The 17,278-nt window shown below is 35.3% G+C and overlaps 1 protein-coding gene across 1 annotated transcript in view; it reads left to right on the top strand.

Moving 5' to 3' along the window:
• LOC134846152 (aminopeptidase Q-like) overlaps window positions 1-17,271 on the top strand; it is a gene marked incomplete at its 3' end in the record, with an annotated part of 68,611 nt that extends 51,340 nt beyond the window's left edge. Inside the window, 9 exon segments of the mRNA XM_063863390.1 lie at window positions 2,267-2,407; window positions 5,153-5,438; window positions 5,707-5,930; window positions 6,168-6,223; window positions 6,364-6,508; window positions 6,593-6,663; window positions 6,750-6,884; window positions 16,429-16,452; window positions 17,089-17,271. Of these exon segments, the coding sequence (XP_063719460.1) occupies window positions 2,267-2,407; window positions 5,153-5,438; window positions 5,707-5,930; window positions 6,168-6,223; window positions 6,364-6,508; window positions 6,593-6,663; window positions 6,750-6,884; window positions 16,429-16,452; window positions 17,089-17,271 (1,265 nt within the window).
• Between the last annotated feature and the right edge of the window lie 7 nt (window positions 17,272-17,278).

Genomic DNA, 17,278 nt, shown 5'->3' with positions numbered 1-17,278 from the left:
CGCATAGTCATTGAAAATTTTGAATTGGTTTTCTAACCCATTTATGGAAAAAGTATAGAATATTTGTGCGCTCTGTGGTTTTACAGACAAATTTCGAGTTTTTAACTAATAATTTTGATGAAAATTTTTCATAAAATCTGAAACAAATTGATACTCTAAGATCAAAAAAATATTGATTTACTGCGATTATATCTTTTCAACTCATAGGATTTTGAAAATTGCCACTTTCGAGTAATTAAAGTGTGCAAAAAAATCCAGTTTTCTGTTAACTCCGAACGCAAGTGGTGAGCTATTTCATCTTATACATAAATAGAAATTTAATTAAATTGAGCTATTTTGTTCAAATTTTGCTTGATCAGATGCAAAATAAAACAAGACTGCTCGTATCAGGGCGAAGCCCTGAATGTTCCGACTGCCTTTTAAGATTTATGGAAGAGTCATTACATTAAAAAACTAAGTGTAATAAAACAAAATGAATTTTTTCTTTCTAAAAATTGAATTTTGCTTATGAAAATTATCCCCTCGCGCCATATAAAGTACAAAAGGGTAGATTTTGCGCCTCCTAACAAATCAATTGTGGCAGCTGAGCTTCTTGCAACCAATTTGGAACGATTTCTAAGACGGATTAACTCTCCGTTTGCTCGTTAATAGCGTGAAACAAATCGCGCGTTCATTGTCCCAAATTGGCAAAAATGGCAATCTTTAAACCCCCATAACTTTACGATAAATGATCACTGGTGAAAAATCTTTTCGAATTTGAGGCCAAAACAACACTGCCTTTCGAATGATTTAAAAAATTCCGTCAAAAATGGCTAGTTAAAAAGTCGAAATTTGTCTGAAGAAAAAAAAACCACCCCGAGTACAAATATTCCGTTACTTTCGTATCGAAAGTCGGAACAAAAATTTATACATAACATTTCATGCGGAAGTTTTGCAAAAAATATTTTTTTTTTGATTTTTTTTTATAAAACTGTCTTTTTTGATTTTGCACAAAAAATATCATCAGGCCTCACCATCAGTTTTTAGAGTTTTGCCCTGATATAAGCAGTCTTGTTGTTTCGACTCTCGAAGAAGCTGGTATAGTAAATTTGCTTACGGGGTTCTCTTTTCAAAATAAATTTTAATTTTTTAAAATGCTTGTTTTAATGAAAATGGTTTCTGAATTATATTGGTATCAAGGCTTTAAGTGAAAAATTTAGTTCAACTGTGGTCATTCATTTTTGGGAGTATATTGGGATTTAAATTTAGAACTAATTTGAGTAGTATATTTTAAATTGGGATAATTGTAGGCTACTAATTTTTGTCATATTAAAGGAGGACTGGCAAATTCAATTATTCCAAATTCAATAAAGACAAGCAGTTTGCTCGTAGAAATCCTTATTGTACGACACAAAGTGTATCGTTTTCTACTCAACATAGCATGTGGAGGACAAAATTAAGTAATAAAACTGAAGAAAAAAAATCGAATTTTTTTCATTAATTACTAAAAAAAAAATTGTGTTTATTGACGTAAAAAGACACTTGGAACATTTAGGAATTCGCTCTGATACGAACAGTCGGTTACGTAGTAGTATTTAGACAACTGTGTATTCAGACTAGTCAGTAAGCAGACAAATACTAGGAAGAAATTAATAATTAATTTGCTCTCCCATCTCGAATCTGATTGGCTAATACGGTATTTGTCTGCTTACCGACAGTATTTGTCTGCTTACCGAGTATGAATACGCTGTTGTCTTAATACAGACCGCACTCCGAGCAGTCGCGTTTTATTTGGTATCTAATGTAAGCATTATGATTTATCAACTAGCTACCGTGCAAATCAGTCAACGAAAACCAGTCTGTATGCTTATGTGAGACCTATGCAAGCGTAAAATTATATGATGAAAACTGCAGCGCAAATGATAACAGTTTTCACTGGCTTAAATACACCGTCAAACTCTAGTCACTTTTTGAATTCTATTTCATTTCATTGGCCTTTTTTAGGTTAATTAAAACTTAAAGCTTTCAAAATTGAAAACCTTAGCCGCTTCGACATAGATAAAAATGAAAAACCAAAAAAAAATGAAAACAGAAAATAACCTGCATCAGAAATAGTTTTTAAAAGCCTTTTTGAAAGACTAAACATATCTCTCAAAGTTGTTTGAAAATTCAAGATAACATGAAACACTTAATCAAAGTTGGTAGATTGCTCTTTTTAATCAGTTCCAGTTTTTGGCCAACAATCTATACATGGGTACTTTTTTACTTGCTCGTTTTGTTTGTTCAGGCTGCCACTGTGTTTCTGAGCATTGACTACGTGCAGCCTGGACTGGCACTGGACTGCGTGGAGATGATGGCGTTCAAGATCCACGAGAACCCCTTCCAGGCCTCCGTCAACATCAAAAACTACCTCATGGATATGCAACTGGTAAGTTTGGTGGCTATTCTCAAAGCTGAAGAATCGAACAATTCTCAGTTCAAGTATTTAAAAACTAGACAAAAACTCTGCTCATCATTACCGACCGGCGAGTACTCAACGGACTCTGAAATGAGCACTCATCGGATGTTGTCATTGCGTCAGTAAGTTTCGAAAACTCCACAAAACTGCATACCAACAAAGTCAGAGGTCAATTAGAGAAGTTAGGCACATTACAAGAAACTTCTAAGATAGGAACTATATGGACATATAATTCCTATCTATAGACAAAATAGACAAAATCATATAGACATAATCTATATGGACACCAACACCCTATTTTGTCGAAAACGTTCTGCGCCCAAGCAAGTTTTTGAACAAACAAGCTAAAAATGATGTTTTGTGCACTTTTAAAAACTTTTTTGACCAAAACAATCAAATTTAGTTAGACCAGGTCCAGGTGTAAAAATAAACCACTTCTAAAACCTTACAAGACTGCTCTATTTTGGCGATTTCCTGAACTGAATGTTCAGACTTGTTTTGGAGCATTTTGAAAAAAGAACATAATTGATGAATTTAAAAAAACTGACAAAATTTCAAAAATTTCAAAAGTATAGCAAAGTATTAAATAAACCAAAAAGCATGCCTCAGTCCAATTTGTAACAATTTGATACGGATTAAATCTCCAACTACCTATTTAATAGCACGAAATATATTATCTCAAATTAGCCTAGTGGTATGTTAGTCTTATTGTTCTGGATTTCGATACGAAAATAACGGAATATTCGTGCTCGGGGTGGGTTTTTTCAAGTTTTCGACTTTTTAACTAGCAATTTTGGACGGATTTTTAAAATCTCATTCAAAAGGTTTTGTTGTCTTGAGCTTAAATTTGAAAAGATTTTTCACCTGTGATCTTTTTTCGTAAAGTTATGGCGGTTTAAAGACTGCCAGCCATTTTGGCCGATTTGTGACCATAAAGCGCGATATATTTTGCGCTATTTACGCGTAAGCGGAGATTTAATCCGTCTTAGAAATCGATCCAAATTGGTTGAAAGAAGCTTGTTGAAAGAAGTTTGCCATAACTGATTTGTTACAAGGAGCGAAATTTATTCTTTTGTTCTTTACATGGCGTGTGGGGTGATGATTTTCAAAGAAAATTTCAAATTTTAGAAGAAAAAAAATTTTTCATTTGATTTTATTACCTTTAATTTTTTAAATCTTATTACTGCTCCAAAAAACTTAAAAGGCAGTCGGAACATTCAGGGCTTCGCCCTGATGCGAGCAGTCTTGTGTCATAATAGTATTTGTTTATGGATTCCACAAAATGTTCCGGATTCCACAAGTTTTGTTGCGGATTTCAGAACTTTTGCTGCGGATTCCGCAAATTTACCTGTTTTGGAATGATTTCGAGCAACAGATCGTTTTAGCTAATTGTCCGTGCAATCCAAAATGGCAAAGAAGATCAAAGAAATATTGCAAGGTTGCGGATTCCAAAACAACTCTGTTTTTGGCTTGTTGCGAATTCGCTTACAATTCACAAAAGTTTGGCCCAGTAATGATAAGTTGACATTTGCCTGGAGAAAAAACCAACCCGAGCACAAATACTTCGTAACTTTCTTAGAAAGTTGGAACACGAAGGTTTAGGAGAAGTAGAGTCTCGAAAAACCCAAATGTCATAAGATTGTTTCAAAATCGAAAAATTAGTTTATACCGTATAAAGGCTCCTTATATCAGGAAAAAACCAGCCCAGAATGTTCCAACTCTGCCCTTTAACTGGTCTCGATTATTTTTTTGGTTAATTGAATTTTGAGAAACTATTAACTCTAACCGATAATATCAATGTTTGATATTGCTTCACCTCAATTCCGAACAATTTTGTTTGCCTCAGTTCATTTTCGTAGTTAGGGGCAATTCGTGGCTTACATATTTTGCCTGAAACTTTTAGCAGCAAAGTATAAAACGAGCAGTTTAGAAAGAACCGGTTCAGGTTGATCATCCAGTCAAGTTAATATAGTGGTGACCCCCCCCCCCCATCCCCGGTGAATCTCACGTGCACCCCAAGTTAGCAAATATTCTTTTCAAATTGGTTTGACCCATCTCAAGCAAATATATTTCTCACTTTCCTGAAAAGCCTGAACAAAATTGACATTTTATGGCAATCAAACAAAAGTATCTTCTTTTTAGAAAAAATTTACAAAATCTACTTTTCTTGTAAATTGTTGGGATTTGCATGAAAGAATTTTTGATATAAGTTTTCTCAACGATTGACCCAGTAGATTTAGCAACACTTTTTGATTGAGCGATACTTTGCCAAAAATGGCAAAAAAAATCTGCACCAAAATAAATCGCGAAATAAATTTTTGCAAAATCAATTCCACCAAAAAACTGCAGCATTTGCATAGAATCAAAAGAAGTTGTGAAGGCAAAATTATTGCAGTACAAACGATTTTTGGAGAAAGTGTGCTTGAACAATAAAGGCGGGCTTTCATACTTTTTTGATTTCAGTCAGTTTTGGTTAAATATGGTCTTTTTCTAAGGCTTGGGAGAGCTCGGAAAATCAATCTGGCCCCCCAAAATTTTGCAAATTTTTTGGCAATTTGGTGACCGGCAAAAAATGCCTTTTTTGTTCCGACTTTCGAACAATTAACTCCTTCCAGTCGAGAAAATTGTAGATATTTCCACGGATGGAATACCTGTTGGAGTCTGAATTTAAAATAAAAAACGGGTTTATGAGCTCCAAAAACATCCCTGTTTTAGAAACTGAGAGACTCTCGTGGTTTTGACCTTCATTCCTTCCTGTTACCCTGGCTCTACGCTTCCACGTTCCCAATTCTAAAACTCTCATTTGATGAAAATCGAAGCCTCCTATTAGCCAGTCAACAGCCAATCAATAAGCAGCAATTGGCGTTCAAAACTCAACCGACCAATTCGAGTTGGTTTCCTGTAAAAACAGATTTGAAAGCGTATTCTTGGAATTTCAAAACTACTGTTATGTTTGGAACTGAAACCCAGGCGGACTATTGGATTAACCAAAATTATAAAGGTAATGTTTTCAAATAGCGCAATATTAAGTAATAAACTGAATACTAAGTTTTTGAAACGGAAAATTTATATGTGGACTCATAAACTTAGATAAAATGAACTTTCTGCTTGAAAATAATTGCTGTTGATCGCTCTTGAAGGAAAAAAATGCAAAGAACTTCTTCCCGAAAAAGAACTAATTTTTGTAATGCTGAACTGTGGATTAATTACTTGTTTTTGGTTTTTCGGGAATGTCTCTCAATTTTTTACGGTATCTGAAGCTTTTTCAGAACTGACCCCGATTAGTTTGCTCGACAATCAGTTCGTCCTCACAGCAATGTGTGGGGGGTCGATGACAAGAGGCTCTCCTCTCATTAGCCAACCAGATACTCAGCTCCAATCAACCTCCTCGACTGAATCTACCTTCCGAGCCGCCAATATTGCATGGTTTCTACCAATGTACGACTCAAATTTGATTCAGAAAGTCAAGATGCAATTGAAGCAAAACTTTTTGGTAAGTCCGTATTGCGATAATATGGTGTTACGAAAGGCTGACTTGCATTTCTGCTCAAAATTGAGATATAGTCAATTTTGGATCATTTTCTCATTTTCTAGACCGGTATTGTTTTGCATTGCTTTTACCATTTTTCGACCCGAGGTTTTTAGTTCCATTACAGCGCATGAGCTGAAAGAAGTCATTGAAAAATGTTTCTTATGAAAGAAATTTGAAGTTGTTTGTTTTCTTTTTTAGAAAATTCCGGAAGTTGAACGTTATTCACTTATCAGAGGCTACTTCACGTTACTCAAGTTAGTAAAACACTTATATTTGTCTTCATTTTTTTGAATCAAACTTTTTTACATTCAGTTTGAATTTGCAAAACAAAAAAAAACAGAATGGGGCAGTTGTCTTTATCTAAAAATTTATGGTGAATGTTTTCTTTCCGTAGGAATAACGCATCTCCAGCTTCAGCATTGCTTGATTTGATTCAGTACGCAGGAAACGAAACTTCAAAAGATATCAAGTTTTTACTGGGAGATATCACTCAGTTTTTTCTTCATCGATTCGAAATGAGATATCCCTATTTTCTCAAGGTAAATTTTGGGTTCACATTTTTCAAATAATTATTTAAGGTTGAAAGTATTTTGCGAAATTTTATAAAAATCTGTGATTTGCAGAAGTTTTTCGGTGATATTTGGTCGTCAATATACGAAACAGAGTGTGAACCATCATTGCTAAACATTGATCCGTGAGTAAAAAAACTCTTTCGTTAATTCAAATGAATTAACTTAATTTTTCAGACTTTGTTTCAAATACATTTTTGGGAAATTTTAGAGACATTTGTTTGTCAGTGACAATAAACCACGCGTGCTACTTTGGGAATGAGAAATGTCTGACTCGGACAAACTCGGTGCTGGATCGAATCAACCAGCAGTTCAAATATGTCCCCAGCCAGTCCACGTTTGAAAAGTGAGTCCACTCAAAATAAAAGTATCAGTTTGCTATCTGATACCATCACAGAGTTCACCATCGTTTTTTTGAAATGCTTTAAAAAATGTTGATTAGTTATTTAGGCCCGTCTGAATGAAAATTCATCTATATAAACAGTTTTTTGTTTATAATTAGTAGCAAATTGTTCAGACCCACAAAATTAAATTAAAAGAGCAACTGAGCAATTTGTGAAAAAGGTTTGCATGCAAAAGCTAGTTTTTCAGATCAAGTTTACGTATCACGGTTTTTGAAACATCAAAATTGCATGCAAAACTCAGCCAAAATGGAACAAGACTGCTCGTATCAGGGCGAAGCCCTGAATGTTCCGACTGCCTTTTAAGGTTTTATAGAGCAGTAATAACATTAAAAAATTAAATGTAATAAAATAAAATGAAATTTTTTTTTAATTTGAAATTTTTTATGAAAATCATCCCCCCCCACACGACATTTAAAGTACAAAAAGATAGATTTAGCTCCTTGTAAGATATCAATTATGGCAAATAAGCTTCTTTCAACCAATTTGGAACAATTTTAAGACGGATTAACTCTCCGCTTACGCGTTAATAGCGCGAAATATATCGCGCGTTAATTGTCCCAAATTGGCCAAAATGCCAATATTTAAACCCCCATAACTTTACGAAAAATGATCAAAGGTAAAATATCTTTTCAAGCTTAAGTTTAGGATAACAATAGCTTTCGAATGATATAAAAAAATTCCGTCAAAAATGGCTAGGTAAAAAGTCGAAATTTGTCTGCAGGAAAAAAAACCCACCCCGAGCACAAATATTCCGTTACTTTCGTATCGAAAGTCGGAACAAAAATTGCTCTTTTCTATTATGTTTATCCGAGTTTTTGGCAACTCTTTTTTGTAATACCAAACTGATGGCAATATCGGCAAATTTGAGCAACTTAAACGGCTAAAAAGCGTTTAATAGGTTAACTAGCGCATGACTCACACCAACTGAGCTTCAAATGACAACAAACAACAAAATTTAATGCAATCATAAATTTAAATTGGACCCATTCATCAGGGTTTTCTATTTCATTATTTGAACAATTTTTGAAGCCCGTTTTTCCAACCAAATGCCCATATCTCCAAAACTACTGAGTTTCAATTCAATTTCAGAAAAAGTCACTAAAAACCGACAGCATACACATATTCTTTTGATATAACTTTTATTTTTTTAAAAAGTCAAAAATTTAGAAAAAAAAATCTTTTGCTTACTAACAATTTGAAGTAATAGCTTAAAATATCACATCTCGTAAACTAAAATTGAGAAGTTCAATTAAAAGCCTGCTTTGCAACCTCTGGAAATTTTCTACAGCTCCATAACACATGATTTAAGTTTTGTCATGTTTAAAAAATTATAATTGTCGAAGAAAAAAATTGAAAAAGCATAAAATACGCCATATCTCGGCTTTTAAAAGTTTTTGATCATTCATATTTGGAGGCCCATTCTGCAATCGCTGAATTTACTTTGAAACTTTGCAAACACATAACCTTAGTGCTGAGAGCTTTAAATGCTATAAAAAACGACATGTTTCGAAAACCAAAAAAAAACAAGCAAGAACACTTGGAGGTCAAAGTTTCAACCGTATAAGGTATTCGTAGAGTTTACGGTCATAGGATTGTGAGTTTCTAGTTCTATTAATTTTTTGAAAACGAAGTTTTTTTTGAAAAAAGGAAAATATCATAAAAAAGCCATACCTCGAAAAACAGAAAAATTTTTATATAATAATTGGAGGCCAAATTGTCAAGCTCTGAGTGTAACCTGATAGCAACCCACAGTAGTTTAAAACTTTCAAGGTTTTTAGTGTTTTGTAAATTGAAATTTCTCAAAGCGTAACCTTACGCGAGGCGTTAACACAACGATTGCTTGTTCTGCTTTGCTGACAAAAAAAGGTGTAAAAGTGACCGAATGTAAAAGTGGAAAAAAATCAGCCAATGAAGATGTTTTTCAAAAATGAGCAAAATGAATGTACAAAGTTTATGTTATACTTAGAAGATACCAATTCTACAAAATGGAAAAACAAAACAAAATAATTGTTGTTCCGACTTTCAAAGATACTACTGAAATTTTAAGCTTGTGGTGGTTTTTTTTTTTAATTCAAATTTCGACTTTCCAACCAAGAGCTTCTGCCAATGCTTTAATTGAGGTCAGTCATTCGATCTTATTAGTGGGACACAATACGCTAACTACATCATTTTGTATTTTACATAGCGTGTGTGGGGTTAAAACGAAGAAAAAAAGAGAAATTTGTTGATTTTTCTATCAATTTTTCAAACAAAAATTTTTAATTTTGCCTTAAAGCGCAGTCGGAACATTCAGCGCTTCACTTTGATATACGAGCAGTCTTGATCGACCTCTGCTCACGAATTGTTCAGCAAAACTTGGCAGTACTGTTTAAGTTCATTTCATGATAACTTTGTGTAAAAACCATTTAGCGACCTGATTGGTTGAAAACTTTCCTTCGTTCAGTTCCTCATCATGAGAATAGCCTCCCTCCCCTTCACAAGAGGCACGAGTGGTATAGTTTTCTTTCAACAGTAGTTTTCTTTCAATAATTTTGCTGTTTCAATAATCTGTATTTCTGCCAATTATAATGACTTGGCCAATCAGAGTGCCCGACGTATAAAAACAACAAATCCAACAAATAGGTTCAAAACGAGGCTGAAAAAGTGGTTGGAGCCTTACATTCAACTTTTTTGTTGCTGCTGCAAAGCGTTGGCGTAATGGAACCTGAATGAGGCAAAATTCTTGACCTAAAAGCCTTTAAAAACAATTAGAGGGGAAATTTTGACGCAAGAAGAGCATGGTATCAATATTTTAAGAAAACGAAATCAAAGCATTGTAAAAATTTTGTCTTTATTACGCTATAAATGGCCTTCAGGAACAAAAAAACAACCCTGAGCACAGAGTTAACTTTCCACACTTGAGAAGAATTAGATTACAATTAATATTAAATGATTTCTGCACAGATAGTAAACTAGAAAAAATGGAGTGCATGTTTTTCAATAAAACACAAAAGTGTAAAAAACTCGTTTTTTATTGAAGCGGCATGAAAAATTGGTCATCCCCATCATATAAAGCACAGTAAAATTTTCGGTTTGATAAACAAATCAACAACAACAATTATGGCATTGTAACTTAAACCCTGAGTTTATGGTTACAACCATACAGAAAAGTTTGAGCGCAACAGGTTCACAAGAAGGACTTACCTTTAAATTTAATATTTCGTCATCATAATTTTCTAAATTTCTAAAATTCAAGTTAATTTGATGAACAAGAGTTATGCTGAACTTGATTTTCTATAGAACTTTCGTTGAACTTGAAAAAAAGCAATACCGAAAAATTGTATTATGCTGAGAATTGATACAATTTTGAGTCACGCTTAAATCATTTGAAAAATTCTGGTGTTGTTCTACTACTACTACTACTACTACTACTACTACTACTACTACTACTACTACTACTACTACTACTACTACTACTACTAAAGGACTTAAATTCCCTTATTAAAGTAATTACAAGGCATTAAACAAATTTAAAAAATATATATATAATCTACAGTTTGAACAAATGCATTTAAGATACCACGAGCAGGAGTTTTCAAATGCGAAAAGTTTTATTCTTTCAGTTAGATATATCCTGTTTTGACTCTTGAACACAGTCGGAGGCGAAAATAAACGGATGTAGGTCTTCTTCGTAATGTAGTTGCTGGAACGTGTTATTCGTTGAAAGAAAGAACCATCGGTAATACGTTTGACGCTTCGCTGATTGCATAAAAAGAAGGGTCGTAGCTCGGGTTTTCCAGATACTCGCTTGTAGTCCAAACTCAAAAATTGAAACGGGTGCAAGTCATAGTCGCGGTGAAGAAGCTTGTTGAAAAAACACAGGCCATAGAAAATATTATAGTAGGATATTGGTAGGCATCGGGTCGTCTTCAAATTCATTACGTGGTCTTGACAGCGCGTTATCCATCTCAATGCCATTTTGTGAAAAGTCTCCATTTTGCGTAAACACTACAGAGATGGCGACCAGACTTGGCTAGCATATAACAAACTTGGTAACACGCATAACTCATAAAACTTTGCACGGACAGCAATAGGGCATGAATAGGGAAAATTCCTCATCATGAAATGAAGAATTTGACTAGCCTTGGTAAGCTTAACATTTCTGTGATCGTTCCATGATAGATTCGATGATATCAGAAGTCCAAGATCTTTCACCGGGTTTTTGCTAGGTATTGGCAAGCCCGACATGCGAAAATTCCCGCAACCATTAGAAACAGCGAGAAGCTGCGTCTTGTCTGGATGAAGCGTTTGGCCATTTCGTAAAGACCATGCAACAAGCTCGTCAATATCGGTTTGAATATCTTGCATTGACGATGAAGATGTAAGCTTGCAGTCATCAGCAAATAAGAAGCAAATGGAAGAGGAAGTGGCATCTGGAAGGTCATCGATGAAAATTAGAAATAGGAGGGGGCCCAACACACTGCCTTGGGGTACACCGGATGTGATTTCGAGAGATTCGGAAAGAACGCCATCAACGCGCACACGCTGTGACTGACCGCAGAGATAAGAAGAAAGCAGGTCAAAAAAACTTCTGATCAAGGCCCATAATTGATAATTTATTTAGGAGGAGATTATGCGGAACAGAGTCAAAAGCTTTCCGAAAGTCAAAATGGACGGTCCATGTAGCTATATTTTGGTCATTGCAGGTATAGATTAAGTCAACAAACTCCACTAGCTGAGTAACTGAAGACCTATTTTTAAAAAATACATGTTGCGAGTTGCTGATTTTGGCTTTAACTTAGGGATATATGTAATTGAAGATACTTCTCTCAAGTACTAGAGAGAGTTTAGGAAGAATGCTTATTGGCCTGTAGTTCTCAACGTCAATAGCAGAACCAGATTCAAAGATTGGAGTAATGAACGCACATTTCCAGAAAGAGGGCCAGATATCATAGCTCAAAATTGACTGGAACAGGAAGCGAATTTTCGGGCAAGTATATTCGCACAGGCGGACAGGAGAAACGGCGCAATAGAATAGCATGCTATCGACCCGTTAGATGTTTTACTTAGTAGTTCTGAAACATTTGATACGGTAATATTTAATTGATTCAATTGTATTTGAGCATTTGGTTGTGCAATGCAGTCATAGGAGTTGATGGTAGCAGAATAGACAGAGACAAAATATTCATTGAAAAGTGCTGCTTTGGATATCGCAGAGCTTGCTTGTCGCTTCCCCATGCTAGACAGCCAGGATAATCAGACGATGAACGTAAACTACGGAGAAACATAAAACAATCATTAGTAGAATTGTACGAAACTCGATCAAAAAGTATGGCCTTGTCAAGTTCGACTGATTCCTCGTAAGCCGCCTGAAGCCTGCTGATTGAGGTGCTGCTGTCACATTCTTTGCGCTTTAACGTCTTGATTTTATTAGCAAATGGATCGTATGAAACGAGTAGTAATATGGAAGACCAGAACGATTTTTGCTTTTTAAATTGCACGATCCCCGAAGCGCAGTTAGAATTGATTCGTAAATCTGATATGATACATCGGCATGTTGAGGAAGGCATGCCAGCTGGTATAGTTCGTGCAGATGTGAGTTGAACAAATCTCTCCGGAACCAGTTTTGACTAAAAACTGATGTACGAGCATAAGTGCAAGGAATAAAATCCAATGGAAAGGAGAAGAACACGCCGAAGTGGTCTGAATATGATTTTTCGGAAACCGATACGGATATTTCTGTATTGGAGGACAGAATAACGTCTAGCAAATTCCCGTCAACATGTGAGGGCTCATCAAGAATTTGTGTGAAGTGAAAATCTTCAACTATTGATAGGAATTCAGTCGAATAAGAACTAGTAGCTTCGCCAGATTTCCAACAGACATCAAGAAGATTGATATAACCAAGCACGGTAAAATACCTAGAGTCCGCTAAGATGTGGTTTGAATCGCAATTTTTCTTAAGCCATTTATAACATGACTGCAGGCAAACGGATAAATTTTCAATGGTTAGCCTATATGAGGACTGGGATGGAGGATTGTAGATTAGGCAAAAGCAATGTGCAGAGCTTGCTGTGTGTATTTCGATAGAGGCTGAAAAGTTAGAATATACCTTAGTGGAATACTGAATAATACACAATTTTCTCATCGCAATAAGAACTTCTCCACGTTGTGTTGCTTTGCGCTCAGCTCGGCTGATAACAGTGTAATCTCCAAATGGAAGGATCTCTAGCTGTCAAAATCACTATTCAGCCACGTTTCGGTGAGGAACACGAAATCAGGCGAATGTAACGAAAGAAAATTTGCAAATTTGATACGGCGATCACTTTTAATCAGGCTCTGTGTATTCAGAAGGCAGCATGAAATCAATAGTCAGTCAGTTGGTACCAGCTCATTGTTATGATACAGCTTAAGGTTTCGTATCGGAAGCTCTTTAGGATCAACGTTATGCTGTATGAGTTCCTTGCGTTTGATTAGTGCTTTTCGCTGCGGAGCCTGTTCAGTCGGATTTTGCGATTTTGAAAAAAAATATAGGTTTGTCAAAGGTTTTCAGTAGATGTCCTTTTGAAAGGATCTTTCGGGCAATCCAAACAGAAGGGAACTCCACAATCATGGTTCTTGTTCGTGTCGATTTTGCATCAAAGGGTCCAATTCTTTTTGTTATCGATATGGGTGCTTGATCTTCGCCTAGATGCTGCGGGAAAGCTGTAATCTGGGCGTCGTCAGATTCCGTTTGAGTAGCATATTCTCCTTTCGATTCATGAATTCCATCAATACGAATTTGTTGATCGAATAACTGGACCGTGCTATGTGGATTCTCAGGGGCAGCTGAATATAACGCGACACTTTGAGATTCAGGTTGGCGAAAGGTTGATTTCAATGTGAATACATCGTTTGTGAGAGCATCAACTTTCGTTTCAATGCTTGCCATTGTTTTTTGCTGGGCTTCCTGAAAAGATTTAGAGAGTTTTAACTGAGAGATGGCTTCCCGGAGAAGACACTCAGTATTGCTTTTTGTTATCTTTGCTAAAACTGCGGCTCAGTGGCTTGAACGAGTTGATCTATAGTTGGAAAGTAGGCTTTCGAACCAAGTCGTCCGCATTTCTTATCGGTATCCGATTGCTCGCTTCCAGACATACCGACAAAAATCAGCTTCTATAAGAATAAGTCAGTCTTCACCACCAAAATAGGGTTTAAAATAATAAAGCAGTAATAAATCTTCGTGCACCAAGAATAGAGAACGAATCAATTGACTTCGCCCAGTAATTAATCTTCACCCACCAAGATAGAGGCAGGCGGGACTTTTGTTAGAATCAAATATGTTTAGGCCTCTATCTCATTTCGTTTGAAAATACACGGTTTGAAAAAGTGAAATGCTATTTAATAATTTTATCACAACAATTAGGCTAAAGCAATGTTCAGAAGTTAAAACTGCATGTTTTTATTGTTCAAAACCATAAGAGATACAAGCGTGGTAGAGTGGTCCCAAGAAATTAACAGGGTTCCTAATGTAAATTCAGTGTCTAAAAAACTTTAATGTTTTTGCTCAGTCGATGTCAGTTAACGTAACGAATAAAAAGTGCATATGAAGCAAATTAATTGCTTTTTGAGAAAAAATCTAGATTTGAAAACGATTGAGTCTTGAACGATTTTCTTAAAAGATAAATTTGCTTTAAGTTTGCGTGATTTGGAACTTCTGTATTTAGCCCATACAAATCACCACGTCTACAACAATCTCAGCGGAAAACAAACACTGAAAAAAAAATTGACAATAAAATTTAGTGGTTCTTTTTCAAAAACTCAAAAGCTGCAAAGTTCGGAAAGTTTGTTAGAAGTCTAACAAACTTAAATTTCTTGTTTATCGAGATTTTATCTCTATAACTTCTCGCACCTAAAAATTTATGTAATTCTGACGCGAAAACTTGAAAATCGTATCAGATTTTTTACTCAGACCTTTTCTAAATCTTGGCTATTTCTGGCCAAAAAGATACTCCTAGCTGTGCCTGAAATGTCGAATGGCGTTAACTGCTAAGCAACAGCACATAGCAGAAGTCAAAAATCGAATCAAAATAACGTAATATAACAAATCAACTCTTGTAGGCTTCGAAGTAAAGCTGCAAATGCGAACCAGATAGATTTATCTGGAAATTTTTTAAATTTTTGTGTTCGACGAGAAATAGATCTTTTCAGTACAGAAAAAAATCAAATATATCAGGTTAATTACTTTTAGAAAACTTCTTTATCAATTAAATTGTTTTGATGTCCGCGGTATGTAATGAGCGCAGGATAAAATTCAGGAGTACAAAAAGAAAAGCTACTGGAATCCGAAGCGAAGACTTTAAACTTTTGAGACTCAAGTTTGTAGAATCCGCTGACAAAAAATGTTGCAAATTTCATAGCCAAAAAACACCTTGAAAAGACTTCTCGTGTGTTTTATACGGTGTTGTCACTTCTACAATGATTCCAAAAAAACTATCATTGAGGCTGCTGGAACCAGTTCTAAACTAATTTTTATAATTGGATATAAATACAATTATTTTATTGATAAAACTATCACTATAAAATATTACTAACTAACCAATCATATTCCATCTCTAACATTGACACTTATTTGTAAGTGCTAAAACTACTTGTAGTTTCAGCACCAGAACAATTTGAATAAACCTTAGACTACAGTTGTTCTCCTTCTGGATAAACTCCAAGAACTAACTCGCGAAAACCAGTATACACTAGATCTATTGAGACTAGGAGATATAAATGTAAGATTAAGATTGGTATTAGACTAAGAGGTTGCACGAATCTATCCGGCCGAAAATAAGATAGCGTGACGAACAGACGGTGTACCTTTTTTGAAGTTACTCATGAGTACAGACTAAAGGTGATAACTCACTGCTCCGGATTCCACTCAAAACTCATTCGAGCCCATAATTTGCTTTTCGATTCAAAAATTTGCATTGAATTGCCTAACATGTCATTCGATTCCGCAAATGGCGTGCTCATACTCAACCAGTTCTAATAATTTTGGTCCGACTGCCCTGTAACGTCTACATGGTGATCAGTTTGAAAAGTTTGGTTCAATTTAATATAAACATTTTTCTTGAAAACCAATTTATATGCTATCTAAAGTACACAAAAATATATATTTCTTGTATAGCATATTTTTAAATAGATCAAGTAGCATGCCTCAATTCAATTCGGAATGATTTCTAAGACGGGTTGAAACTGCGCTCACGCATCAACAGCACGAAGTATAAATATATCGCGCGTTAATTACCCCAAATTAGCCAAGTTGGCGATCGCTTAAACCCCATAACTGAACAAAAAAAATCACAGGTGAAATTTCCTTTTAATATTGAGCTCTGAACAACACATTTTTTCAGATGGCATAAAAAATGTCCGTCAAAAATGGCTGCTTAAAAATTCGAAATTGGTATGTTTCGGTTCATGTATTATGAAAAGCTTTAACTTTTAAAAAGTGAAGTATATAACAGTCGATGTTTGTTTCAGCTTATCGAATAAAACTACACTAAGGTGATTAAAAACACAAAAATTTAGTCTTTTCTTGTGAAATAGTTGGCCTCCTTTCACTCGCACGCTTGAAGCATTCACAAAAAGTTACCCGTTATGATTTTCAAAAAATCATCGCTTTCTTGCGTTTTAATCAAAATTGCTGCTGATTTTAAAATTGCTGCGAGCTCACAGATTTAATTCTCATCGAACACGACCCTAGTTTATTTTGCGTCTCACGTGTCCAGGAGAAAGCACCCGGATATGGTTGTTGAGCATGCAGCTATGTTTCAAATCAAATTCGCGAGAAAATAGTTTCGATTCAATGTTTTGTTTAGTTCAATGGTCTCTTCTGACCCCTCTATTTTTGGTTCCCTTCTTTGCAAGAATTATTATGTCTTCATTACGCATTACTCAGTACTCAGTATTTCAATTTAAAAAAGTATTTTCATCATTTTTGAACTCATACAATGTGTCACGCGCTCCTAAATTCCTTGGATGCTGTTAACTGTCCCCCCTCCCCCGTATTGCAAAAGGGAGGAATTTTGTTACAAGTTAAATAGTAATTTATAGGGTGAACTTCTACACTGGGTACCAAAGGGGACTTAGTTAACAAAATCCGATTCTTTTTCTTCGTCAACTGAAATGTTTTTTATTCAGGTGGTTAGAAGAGTTCCTCAGACTGAGGTCATCAGAGGTCATCTCAGCTACCTCCTTCTGCGACTCCATCAGGTGGAGTGAGATGTATGACCTCTCTCTCAATCTAGCCCACTCGGCCACTTCCACCAAACTCAGACGGGTCCTCATCCAGGGTCTGGCCCGAAACCCCATATCTGTTTCCAAGTAAGTA

Source organism: Symsagittifera roscoffensis, chromosome 1, assembly GCF_963678635.1.
Source record: "Symsagittifera roscoffensis chromosome 1, txSymRosc1.1, whole genome shotgun sequence".
In the NCBI taxonomy this organism is placed as follows: Eukaryota; Metazoa; Xenacoelomorpha; order Acoela; family Convolutidae; genus Symsagittifera; species Symsagittifera roscoffensis.
This window is presented reverse-complemented; position numbering and strand designations above follow the sequence as displayed.